The following is a 12702-nucleotide window of genomic DNA, read 5'->3' as shown; positions in this document are numbered from 1 at the left end:
GGAAAGAGAGAGAGAGAGAGAGCTAAGGGAAGAGAGAGAGAGAGAGAGAGAGAGCTAAGGGAAGAGAGAGAGAGAGAGAGAGAGCTAAGGGAAGAGAGAGAGAGAGATAGCTAAGGGAAGAGAGAGAGAGAGAGAGCTAAGGGAGAAAGAGAGAGAGAGAGAGAGAGAGAGAGAGAGAGAGAGAGAGAGAGATAAGGGAGAGAGAGAGAGAGAGAGAGAGAGAGAGAGAGAGAGAGAGAGAGAGAGAGAGAGAGAGAGAGAGAGAGAGAGCGAGCTAAGGGAAAAGAGAACCTTACAGGACAAGACTGAGAGCAGAAAGAGATGACCAATGTGAGGAGTCTGGTCTGGAGGAGAGGAGAGGAGAGGAGAGCAGAGGAGAGCCTCACTCACAGCTCCAGTCTGTCACAGCATGTCTTCTTCTCTGGGTCCATCTCACCACTCCCACCCACCCACCCACCACCCACAGGGCCTCACCACCTGGGAAGGCATTTATTTCTGTATATCAATCATGAAGGAAGTCTCGTGGAGGCACAGATTACTGGATGTGCACTTCAGTTCATGCTCAGGTGCTGGGACTGGGACAGAGCTGTGTTGAAATAGCCCTGAGGGGACTGGACAACACCACTGTTATAATTGGGAAATGGGGACTGTGTGTGTGTGTATGTGTGTGTCTTAGCTGTAATCTCCCTGGGTTTGGTGTGAATGAGGGCCATGGTTGATCTGAAACCATCTGTAATTAGGCCATCTGATCTTTACGAGCCAAAACACCTGAGAAGCAAAGAGAGAATTAGAGTCTGCTTCCACTAGCCCGTGATTAATAAATCACACACTATCTATTACACAAACACACACTCACACACACTGACACAACTGAACACAGGTAAATACACAGAAACTTACACCTACATGTGTAAAAAATGTACACACACACATATCCAGTTTACTTGTAGAGATAAGCAATCACACACGGTCAGATAAAACAGCCCACAGACATCAGTGTGACAGGAGGGCACTGCAGCTTGTGTTGTGTGTGTTTGAATGTGTCAGCGCAGAGCAATTAGGGGCCACCCTGTGGAACAGCAGACCTCAGCTAAAGTTTCCTCTTCTATCCTCCTTTCTTTCTTCCTTTTTTCCGCTTGTTGTTTCCTTTCCTCCTCTCTGACCTCCTCCTCCTCCTCTCATCCTTTCCTACAGGTGACTGCAAGTGTCCCGACGCCTGGCTGGGTTGCATTATGGAGGATACTGGGTAAGTGTACTCTGCACATGTTGAGTCTAAAAATCCACAAGTATCGGAAGTGTATCTATACAATAGCATCAGTCCCTTTGGATAAAAAACGTTTTTATTCCCGTGGCTAAATCACTTATTGCACAATGTATATAGACCCTTTCAACAAGGTAAGCAAAAACAATGCTTGAACATTCTATTTGGGCCCCAATCTACTTCCTCTGCATTAAGATAACATATGGAATGTTAAAAAGGAAGTCTTGTGGGGCCAACTATGATGCTGATAATGGAACTCTCTTGAAAGGGTCTATATAATCATTCTCCAAGTGCAGCAGTTTCCTTTAATTGGTCAAGGTGAAGTGCTGTACTGCCCAACATTCAGGAAGTGCTGAGTTAAACCATATATTGTATGGTCAGGTCAGCACCGGCAAGGACAGCACTAAATCACACTCAGTAAAAACCCACTGGGCAGAAATGCTCGGGCGGAGGCACGGAGTGGTGGCCAAGGCCGATTGGCCACACAATGATGAAGCCGACGTTTTATGAACCAACGTAAAAAAAAAACCTGCGGTCCCTAAGATTTATGTCCTGAGAGGTGGTGGTGGGGGGGCAGTGTTGTAAAGTGACGAAAATCAATGGAAAGAGATTGAGGTGAAAGGGGAGAGGACAGGAAAAGATTGGTGTAAGTATTTGAAAAGAGAGAGAGAGAGAGATGACTTGTTTAAGAGAAGCTTGGCAGGATTGGAACTCGGACCGTCGTGGACTGGACCTTGAGTCTCCACGAAAGCCTTGAAAGTGCTTGTTTAGGCAGTCCTACTGGCTGTGGGCAGTTTGTCCATTAAGGTAATTAGACGTTATTAATTGACGACGGTGACCGACCTGCAGAGCACCGATACTACACACTCATCCCTCTGCTTAAGAATGTCCTCAGATCTCCCAGAGATTAGAGCTGGGCCACACACACACACACACACACACACACACACACACACACACACACACACACACACACACACACACACACACACACACATACACACACACATATGTTTCTTTCTGCATGATGATCTTTAAATTGCCTCAAGTTCCCATACTTCATGCCCACAGTTTGACATGATTTGATATGATCTGATTGGATTGGTTTGATATGATATCATTTGACACTTGGCCCCTTTGATCACATGATATCAAGATCTGGAATTCAAACCAAGTGCTCGGTCTTCTTTCATTCTTTCTTTCGTCCTTTCTTTCTTTCTTCTTTCCTTTCTTTCTTTCTTTCTTTCTTCTTTCCTTTCTTTCTTTCTTTCTCTTTTGTTTCTTTCTTTCTTTCTTTTTTTCTTTCTTACTCCATCTCCTGACAGATATTACCTCCCACGGAAGTTCTCTCGCTGCAGCTTGGATGAGTACATGCAGTTTCTGCTCCAGGGGGGAGGGAGCTGCCTCTTCAACAAGCCCAGCAAGGTCAGTGTGGAGTGGGGGAGGCGGAGAGGGGAGCCCCTGGGAAGTCTGTATGTCTGGATGTGCAGGGAATCTACCGTGTGCCGTAAACCACTGGAGAAATTACGTTACAGAGCTGACCTAATTAATTTTTCATATGCCCCATAAAAATATGTCTTACCATGTGCAACGATGCTGACTCTATACTGCTGTGTGCTGCTCTTCTCAGCCTTTATGTCATGTGTATGTGGCCCTTTATGAGTTCTCCTCCCTCCCTCCCTCCTTCCCTCTCTCCTCTCTCTCCCTCTTTCTTTCTCCACCTCAATAGTGTGTGACTAGATTTACAGTAAACAATGACATGAATGGATTTATAGACAGGGAAATAACAGCTATTTTTTATTCTCTTTGCCATCCTTCTCTGTGTCCATACACCACTGACGGGCTCTTGGCACCACGCCACACACACTTTCTCTCTCTCTCTATCTCTCTTTCTCTCTCTCTCTCTCTTCTCTCGCTCTCTATCTTTTTCTTGCTCACTCCCTTGTTCTCTGTCTCTCCCCCATCAGCTCCTGGACCCTCCCGAGTGTGGCAATGGGTTTGTGGAGCCAGGAGAAGAATGTGACTGCGGCTCCCAAGTGGTGAGGCCCTCTGACTGCACTCACACTGCCCCCTGCTGGTGGCCACTGCATAGCACATGATGCAGCAGCTATTACACTGTATATGTGCTCACATGCTACTTCAGCCAAGCACAGATTAGTATATTTGTAGTGTTAAGGTGTAATTTGTATATTGAGTCTGTATGTATTTTCTCTTGTGTGTGTGTGTGTGTGTATGTGTGTGTGTTTATGCTATAGGAGTGTGCCCGCAGTGGAGGGGCCTGCTGTAAGAAGTGCACCCTGACCCATGATGCCATGTGTAGTAATGGCCTGTGCTGCAGAGAGTGCAGGGTAATAACTCAGCTCACACCTCCTCACTTTCACTGCCCAGTACCCACATCTCATAGTGGACCACATAACCTATGGCTCTCCTAAAGAGAAACGTTGGAGTGTTCCAACCTGGGCCCTGTTTTTATACCCTACAGATCTAAAATGTCCCCACAGAAATCCACCCGTGCCAGGGTAACTCAATAACTGGAATAATAAAGAAACTGTAGAAAATTACTGAGTCCACAGGGCCTGTTTCAGCTTCACTCTCTGTACAGACTTTGAGTCATTTTCTACAATTATTGAGATAAACAATCTTTCCACCTACTGCCCAGGAATCCCTCATCAGCTGTTGTATTTTGAATTCTGCTCAGTTATCTATTAACTGAAGTACTAGTATGTGCTCTCAGCCACTTGTGTTAACTGTATAATAAAATATGCAAATTGTGACCAAGAAATAGCTGAAACAGTGCTCAACACCCCGTCACACAGAGAGCACCCATGAATAAATAATGATCCACGCCGTGCGCTTCTGCCGCTGTCCATTGTCCTGCCGGCCGCCCCCGCGTGTCCCTGCGGCTCAGAAGGGCGAGCGTGAGGAGTCCAAGGTCACACAGCCTCCCAGGGAGACGACACACACGCTGATAACTGGACGCTCGCCGCGCTGGACGAGAGCCCTTAAAGTGCAGTGCTGGCTCAGGGCCCGGAGTTGGACGAGACTGAGAGCGTTGACATTAGCACTGCGTCTCCTCTCCAGGGGCCCTGTCGCCTTCAACGCTATGAGGACGGCACACACCAAACTAATGTCCTGCTGTGTCCAGATGATAGATAGATAGATAGATAGATAGATAGATAGATAGATAGATAGATAGATACTTTATTGATCCCCAAGGGGAAATTCAAGGTCTCAGTAGCCTACAGACATCACACACAACATGCACTTACAGCAGAAAGGGTAAATATAAGTATATACATATAACAAAACTCCACTGTACAATAGAGACAGTGAAAGATAAGAAAAACTCCTCAAAGTGCGTAATCCAAAAAAGTAGCGAAGTAAAAAGTAAACAAAAGACGGTAAACAAAACACAGAGACACGGAGCTACCTCGACATGCTGCCACTCTCGTCGGCGACGAGAACCAAATGATGATGTGACTATGGTAAAAGAGGACAGTCCTAAATACTGCACCTTGTATGCAGAAGGCGTGTATAAGAGCTTTCTTAAATGAAGAAGCTGAATGTTCTATAGTTACAGATCCATCCCAGGCAGGCAGGGATGTTGGATGTCTTGAAATGCTGGGGTGCTGCCACACCACTTATGTGCACCTCCACTAAATCCCTTCCATTAGGGGTTGAACATGAGGCTAGGGAAGCATCGGTCAAAAATAGAGCCTCTTAGTGGCTATGTGTTCACATCTCTCTCTCTCTCTCTCTGCATCTGGTGTGTGTGTGTGTGTGTGTGTGTGTCAGTATGAGCTGAGGGGTGCAGTGTGCAGGGAGGCGGTGAATGATTGCGACATCCCGGAGACGTGCACAGGGGACTCCAGTCAGGTACGCAACCCAGACCAGTGACTGTAAAGCACATGGACAGTAGTGACCGCTCAGACACACGTGAAACCACCAGTAGGAACTAAAGAATGGTGATTTGATCAAGTATGATCTAAAGAATGGTGATTTGACTAGTAGGAACTAAAGAATGGTGATTTGACCAGTAAGAACTAAAGAATGGTGATTTGACCAGTAACAACTAAAGAATGGTGATTTGATCAAGTATGATCGGTTGTGAGCAGACCTGGACAATTTGATGTTGACGACACATGCTCTGGCCCCAAAGCACTCACTGTGCAGACTTAATTAAGCCAATGTGGCCGACCATTTAGTCAGAGCATAAGTGCATTATGCCATGCTGTCCATGTCTCACTGATCCAGACACTCTGTTGCATTGTGGGTGTTGTAGTATGCTGGTTAATGACAGTTAGAGTTGTGCACTTCTTAAGGACCGCTTCTTCTTACAGTGTCCACACAACGTGCACAAGTTGGATGGATACATGTGTGAAAGCAACCAGGTGACATATACCTTCCATACATCTATCATTAACATTATACAGATTATGAACATCACCAAACCCTGAATCCTAACTGCATTATCTGAATGTTGATAATAAAAGATCTACTGTTTCATTTTGAAGGGTACAGTTTCTATCCTGTGCCCTGTGTCTATAGGGACGGTGCTATAATGGCCGCTGTCGGACGTTAGATGGACAGTGCAGAGGCCTGTGGGGTTTCAGTGAGTATTGGGTTTTACGACTCGGTGTGTGTGTGTGTGTGTGTGTGTGTGTGAGAGAGAGAGATAGGAAATAGGGAGGATGGGTTTACATAGGCAGCTCTGTGGTTTTCGTGACTGATCAAGTTGGAGTGGGCTTAAGGGCTCTGTCAGAGCAACCATATTGGTGGAAGTGCTGTATCAGATGCTGAGGTGTGTGTGTGTGTGTGTGTGTGTGTGTCTGTGTGTGTGTGTCTGTGTGTGTGTGTGTGTGGCGCGTCTGCACATGTGTATTATGTTGCGTGTTTGATTTCACCAGACGCTGCAGACCGGTTCTGCTATGAGAAGCTGAATGCGGAGGGCACAGAGAAGGGCAACTGTGGGCGCAGCCCTGGAGGACAGGGATGGACGCAGTGCAACAAACCGTACGCCTTCAACCCAACCACACACACACATACACACACACACACACACACACACACACACACACACACACACACACACACACACACACACACACACACTTCCATCTATTCTATTTCTCTCCTATTTACTACTCAGTGTCCTCAGTCTACATTCTCTCTCCCTCTCTCTCTGTTTCTCTTTCTCTCTCTATCTCTTTCTCTCTCACAGGGATGTGTTGTGTGGCTTCCTGTTCTGCTCCAATATGACAGAGAAGCCCAAGTTTGGAGACCTGCAGGGCGAGGTCACCAGCCTTACCATCTACCACCAGAGCAAGTACCTTGACTGCCGGTAAGAGGACATGCACCTGTGCTTTGATCTGTGTGTTGTGTTTTGGATGTGTATTTCAGTCCAACATATACTGCCTACTCTCTGTTTTAAGACCTTTATACAATGGGTACATATTTTTTTGTGAAATTGTTGTACAATTTAAAGTAACCATATGTAAGATTGTGGCCAAAACTGGTACTGCAACCACTTTCAAATTACTGTAGAGCGGTGTATCCCCTCCCCCCTGACTCGAGGTTGCCAACCCGGATGCCAAAACACTACTGACTTCGTGATTAATAGATAGGTGGAGGGTGGCGCATCAGGCCAAAACACAGAATGACATGACAAAACACAACATCAACATCAGTTGAGGGCTGCAACTTCACTTTTTAAATGACAATATCCTGGCCGGACTACTGTTGTCAGTGATATAAGTATTTGAAATGAATGAATTCTTAGTGTCTAGTGACATATCAGGGCCATTTTATGATTAATTGAAATACATTTCTAACATATATAGAACCTCAAGTTGTGTGAACCACATTTGCACACCAACTCTGAAATTGTTGCTGTGTGTGTGTGTGTGTGTGTGTGTGTGTGTCCAGTGGAGGGCATGCGGTACTGGAGGACGGTTCAGACCTGGGCTATGTAGAGGATGGGACGCCCTGCGGGCCCAACATGATGTGCCTGGAGCGACGCTGCCTCCCACTGACCGCATTCAACCTCAGCACCTGCTCTGGATCCAACTACGGACGCATCTGCTCCGACCATGGGGTGAGACACACACACACACACTCACACACACACACTCACACACACACACACACACACAAACACAAACACAAACACTACTTATAAACACACACACACACACACTACTACAACTGAAGCACTGCTCTCTCTCTCTCTCTCTCTCTCTCCCCCTCTCCCTCTGTAGACCTGTAGTAATGAAGTGAAGTGCATCTGTGATAGAGACTACACAGGGAAGGACTGCAGTGTCTTTGACCCCATCCCAGACCCTACCAATCCACCCGGTCCAGATAAGAAAGGTTGGGTCCTCAGCCCTAACTCCTCACCCTCCTCTGTTCTCTCATCCTCTCTTCATCCCTCTCTCATATCGAGAGCCATCTCTTTTTCTCATGTACTCTATTCTCACTTTGTTCCTACAACATTGTTTTTTTTTATCTGGTTGCTCTTATCATGATGTTCTAGAGTAAAATTTAAAGTGACGTTCTTTTGCCTGATACGGATGCCACGAGGGGAGTATTACATGTGTGAAAGAATAGTAGCTTTTATGGAATGACAATGTATTGTATAGAAATGTGCATGAAAATAAAACATTGTAGTTACAATGTAGTTTGTAATAAAACAAATGTAGTTGTGGATATGTCTGTGGGCAACATATTATTTGATTTGATGAGATTGTGTGTGTGTGTGTGTGTGTGTGTGTGTGTGTGTGTGAGCATGTCCTTGTTTATGATGACTCTTGCTCATATCATCAAAGTGTGTTCCTTGCTCTCTTTACAGTCTGGCTCTTATAGCCTATCCCTGAACAGTCCACAGGGCGAGGGATGAAAGAGAGAAGTAATGACACACACTCTTTTTCATGGTTGTTCCTCCCTCTTTTTTCCCTGGCTCTCCCATGTCGCCTCCTGGGCACTGCTATCTCACATTCTTCACCTTGCTCTCTCTCTCTCTCTCTCTCTCTCTCTCCATCTCGCTCTGCAGGTTTTGCCTCTGTCTCTCTGTCCCTCTCTCTCTCTCTGCAGTAGTGTTGGTATTTCTGGTGATGGTGGTGTCGGTGATTGGTGTAGTGTTGATGCCGTGTTCTGATGTGTGTTTTGGTGGTGTTGTTTTGTTTTGTCCTCCTCCCCCTCCCTTCTTCCTCCCTCGCTCCCTCCCTCCCTCCCTCCCTTTACAGGTCCCAGTGGTACCAATATAATCATAGGCTCCATCGCGGGGGCTATTCTCCTGGCAGCTATAGTCCTGGGGGGGACAGGCTGGGGATTTAAGTAAGACCTCTGTTCTGGCATGCCTTTTACCTCCTACCTGTGTGCTTCTATGATACCACAACGGGACCCCCAATCCCCCACCCCACCCCCATTCTCCGATTCTGCCCCACGCAGCACACACGTAAACCCCTGACACCTGAGCTGCAGCTACTGCTCAGGAGGTGGAGAGTCATTCTGGTTACTCACACACACGCTGCTTTTCCACAGGTCTGTCCAGTCGTTGCCGATCCTTAACTGTGAGCAACTGTGGTCAGTGCTGTAATGTGGACACAGTTTCAGACAGGTTACAGTGGATAGAGGGGGAGACAGGGGATCGTTTGTTGAGGCTGAATGTGTTTCATATAGCCAGTTCAACGACAAAATAATGTCATTTCTTTGAAATATGAAAAAATATACATAATGTCCGCAACACTGCTTTTGACTTCCATATATTTAATTCACAACAGGCAACGTTTCGACCCTGCTGGGTCTTCTTCAGGCAAATTTTGAAATTTTGAAATATGCCTTCATTCCCATGTACTCTGATGAGGACAGTAGACAGCAGAAATGATCATACTCAGTCTGTTTACCAACAAGAGACAGACTTCACACAGTTGGGGAAGGAGCACTATGGCCCATGACGTTGCGTGTGGAAAAGCAGCAGTGTATGACATGGTCTCAGAGACTGGCAAAAGCAGGCAGACTCCACGCTGTTTTGCTCAGCTCAAACATGCAAATGCAGTAAACTGGACAGTTGAGTGTCCCCAGTGGGGTGGACAACATGGTGGAGAAAGCCCCCTGAGGACATTCAAGCCTCCCCCCTCCCATAGCGTTTGACCTCTGCTCACCTGAGAGGTGCATGCTCACTGGAGGTTCTGTCTCAGCCTCTGGGGTAGAACTCTGGCTCATGCTCTGAACCCACACAACACAAGCATGTGAACCTTAACAGTCACAGCCTGCAGAACCTTACATAGTTACCTTACTTTGCCAACCACTTGAACTTCACCATTTTTCCCAGCCAGAGTTTTCAGGATACAGTGTTTTTTATGGTTCTGTTTACTACTGCACCCTTTGCAAAAAAAATCATTTTTTCAAAATCTGCCATTCATCCCTTTTGTCCCACATTAGATGACCTAACTGCTGCTCTGCATGTTTGGTGGTGTGCTCTTTGAATAAATAATGCATTTGTGCAGTTGCTGCTTTTTACCTATATTTAGTAGGACAACAAACAGTACTTGGTATTTCTAACTTTCCTCCATAAGCAAAGAAAATCCTATTTACTGTAACTGGGCAAATGCCATATCGAACATAGACAGATATTTGATCTTTACTGAATGTGCAAGTAACTCACATTCATTTATGTTCTGTATCTGAAATAAAAGCTTCATTTAAATCTTGAGGCTGTTTCCTACTAAAGGCATGTTTTTTGAAGGACACCGTTAGTCTGAGCTGGAGTTTCCCTGGCTAGTGATGTGCATGTGTGCATAATATCAAGAAAAGATCACAAGCCTGAATGATTGAAGCCACAGACACCACAAAAAAATACACCAGAGAGCTAATGGCAAACCTCTGCCTTATATTCATACCAGTCATGCAAACAGCTTGAAGATCCTCAACCAGTCCTTAACTGCTTTAGCCGCCCCCTGTCCTCAATCCCTGTTGGGTGTGACTGGGTCAGGGGCCTAATGTGCATCTCTTATTGGCTCTCACCTGTGAGTTGTGTGATGGACCTCAGGCAGTGGAAGCACATGGAGAGCTTCTGTAACCTGACACCGCCATCAGAAACGCAGCTGCCCTCATTGCTTTTAGTGGTTAAAATATCCATTTCACCCCCGCCGTGAATGGATGAGGCCTCCTCACCATGGATGTCTGAATCATTCATCCTGCTGATGATCCTTTAAGAGGGATCGGAACAGTGGACACTGGATTGTTCCAGTAGACTGTGCTCTAACCCAGAGCCTTGCTGTTTTGAGACATGTCCATGCTGTCTGTGCCACTGAGTGTGGTGAACACGGCCTGTTATCTGAACGTTCCAGTCTGGTTTGGAATGTGCAGCATTCACGCTTGTGAGCATGTTCAGAGGTGTATTCCATTTTGCTTAGTTTAGTTTTTATTTGCTTGTGTTTTTCCATTGTCTCCATTTGCCATAGCACCAGTGAACTGTCAGTCACTGCACTGCAATTCATGCAGCCAAACTGCAGGGCTTCTTGATGATGTCAATCTCATAATCATATTATTTTGGTCAATATTGTGACCACAATTACCCAATGATTTTGGAAACATTTTCTGAACCTTAAAACCTTTCAAAGGTGGATTTAATAGAATTCTGAAATTTAAATCAACTGAAAAACAAATAAAGCAACACATGTAAAATAAGAGTATCTACACAACAGTTGCCACTGTAAAGGAAAGAGATGTGTTAGATTTAGAACTCTAGACAAAACAAGAACATCATTTTGAAGAGCAAAATGGAATGTGGCAAAATAATCATATCTTGACCATGTTGTTTACAGACCTGTCAGTTGACACTGAAATGTGCTTAATTGCACAGCCCTAACCCAGGCAGCCCTGCTTTTAGACTGCACACTAGTGACTCCATGTGTCCCACACACCCCACGGGTCCACCCTACCACTGATCCCACTTACCAATCAGCATGCACAGTACATGCAGCTCCAGAGCAGTCATCTCGCTAGTACTGGCACTTTCTAGCTACGTATTATGGAAGATAAGCGGTAGACAGACAGCCCTGTAATGTACAGTGGGACAAATATAGCATTAGATGATGTTTAAAGAGTCATGTAAGAATGTAATACTACAGGTGTTACAGGTGTTTAATACTACAGGTGTTCCCATAAAGTTTTATCACATTTCCAGTTCAACGCTGGTAAAGTAATTGTAGTGTCCAAGATTATGTGTCACATCGAAACCTCCTCCAAGGTCAAGACTATAAGCCCCATTTCTGTAAGCAGAACTTTGTTCACTTTGCAAATAATTGAAAATCGGACAATTCTTGACTGTTTGTTCTAAGCAAACAAACTCACCGACAGTTTTTCACTGGCCTGGCATATTGAGATTAGATGGAAAATAAGGAACATGATGGGTAGTAGACATCAGAGTTTGTAAAATATCAGTTGTGTTCTAGTTTATACTGATGTTAATCTACACCATTATCCCATTCTATCCAACAAAAGTACAATAGATCTGCAAATACAGAACACAGATGAAATAGTCATTCATACACAAATTAATTTGATCTGCCTTTACCAATGACATTGTTGTATCTTCTCTCCCCCACCCCCTTTCTTTTCTGGATGGATAAAGGAATATCCGAAGAGGAAGGTATGACTCTACTGCTTCACAGGCTATTGAGCAGCTCTTTGCCCCGACCCCTAATGCCAGGAAGCAATAAATGGGTCCTAGTAACACAGAGAGCACATACCTCCACTAGCATCAGTAGCAGTTCCCGGCATCACCCAGAGCCCATCTCCTGGTTCAATTCATCATCCAATACAGACACTTATTGACAAACCTCATTGTACTCCAGAAAACAACAGAAGAAAAGAACTGCCTTAAATCCTTAGAATCGTTTATTTAAAACACGTCTTTCTGCAACAGTTTTTGCTTCATGGCCTGTAGTCACAAAATACTGATTCCATCTGCCACTTGAGACGAGTTGATGGTTGGGACAAGTGTAGTATTAGATGATAGACTCTTACTCTCTGGTCCTCAGCCATGAAATGTGGCAGTAGAATACAGAGGCCAGTCTCCCTGTGTCCTCTCTTCCTCCAGCTTCACTGTTTCCACTTGTTCTTTTCTACTGGTACATTTCCTTCTGCCTCTCTTACACTCTCTTTCTTTCCCACAGATCTGGAGGAGCCTAAGACCCCTCTCTTCCTCTCTCTGTCCTCTCTGTTCGCCATCCACTGGCCGCCTGTCTGTCTGTCTGTCTGTCTGCTGTGTCTTCCTCATAACCACGTCCTTTCCACCTCGAAGAAGAACAAGTCTTCCATCCCTGGCCTTCCCCTTTAAGAACACTAGACTCTTCTGCTTCCCGTCTTTCGTCCTCTGATTGGTCCTGGTTTCCTGTCCGTCTGTCTCTTTTGGCTTCTCTTATGGGGAAGTGGAGCAG

General features: G+C 45.4%; 1 protein-coding gene across 1 annotated transcript in view; it reads left to right on the top strand.

Moving 5' to 3' along the window:
- LOC143102997 (disintegrin and metalloproteinase domain-containing protein 11-like) overlaps nucleotides 1–12057 on the top strand; it is a 37156-nt gene extending 25099 nt beyond the window's left edge. Inside the window, exons 14-26 of the mRNA XM_076266780.1 lie at nucleotides 1195–1246; nucleotides 2587–2686; nucleotides 3229–3300; nucleotides 3517–3609; nucleotides 5057–5137; nucleotides 5602–5652; nucleotides 5810–5873; nucleotides 6169–6274; nucleotides 6483–6602; nucleotides 7187–7355; nucleotides 7519–7630; nucleotides 8503–8593; nucleotides 11895–12057. Of these exons, the coding sequence (XP_076122895.1) occupies nucleotides 1195–1246; nucleotides 2587–2686; nucleotides 3229–3300; nucleotides 3517–3609; nucleotides 5057–5137; nucleotides 5602–5652; nucleotides 5810–5873; nucleotides 6169–6274; nucleotides 6483–6602; nucleotides 7187–7355; nucleotides 7519–7630; nucleotides 8503–8593; nucleotides 11895–11982 (1199 nt within the window). The 3' untranslated portion in view covers nucleotides 11983–12057. The remainder of the gene's footprint in view (nucleotides 1–1194; nucleotides 1247–2586; nucleotides 2687–3228; nucleotides 3301–3516; nucleotides 3610–5056; nucleotides 5138–5601; nucleotides 5653–5809; nucleotides 5874–6168; nucleotides 6275–6482; nucleotides 6603–7186; nucleotides 7356–7518; nucleotides 7631–8502; nucleotides 8594–11894) is intronic.
- The last annotated feature ends 645 nt before the right edge of the window (nucleotides 12058–12702 follow it).

The sequence above is a fragment of the Alosa pseudoharengus genome, unplaced genomic scaffold (assembly GCF_046254945.1).
Source record: "Alosa pseudoharengus isolate Yale_2024_CS ecotype anadromous, Long Island Sound unplaced genomic scaffold, YU_APseudo_1.1 YU_APseudo_1.1_scf_4, whole genome shotgun sequence".
Taxonomy (NCBI): domain Eukaryota; kingdom Metazoa; phylum Chordata; class Actinopteri; order Clupeiformes; family Clupeidae; genus Alosa; species Alosa pseudoharengus.
The sequence above is the reverse complement of the archived record's forward strand: the minus strand, read 5'-3'. Positions and strand labels throughout refer to the sequence as shown.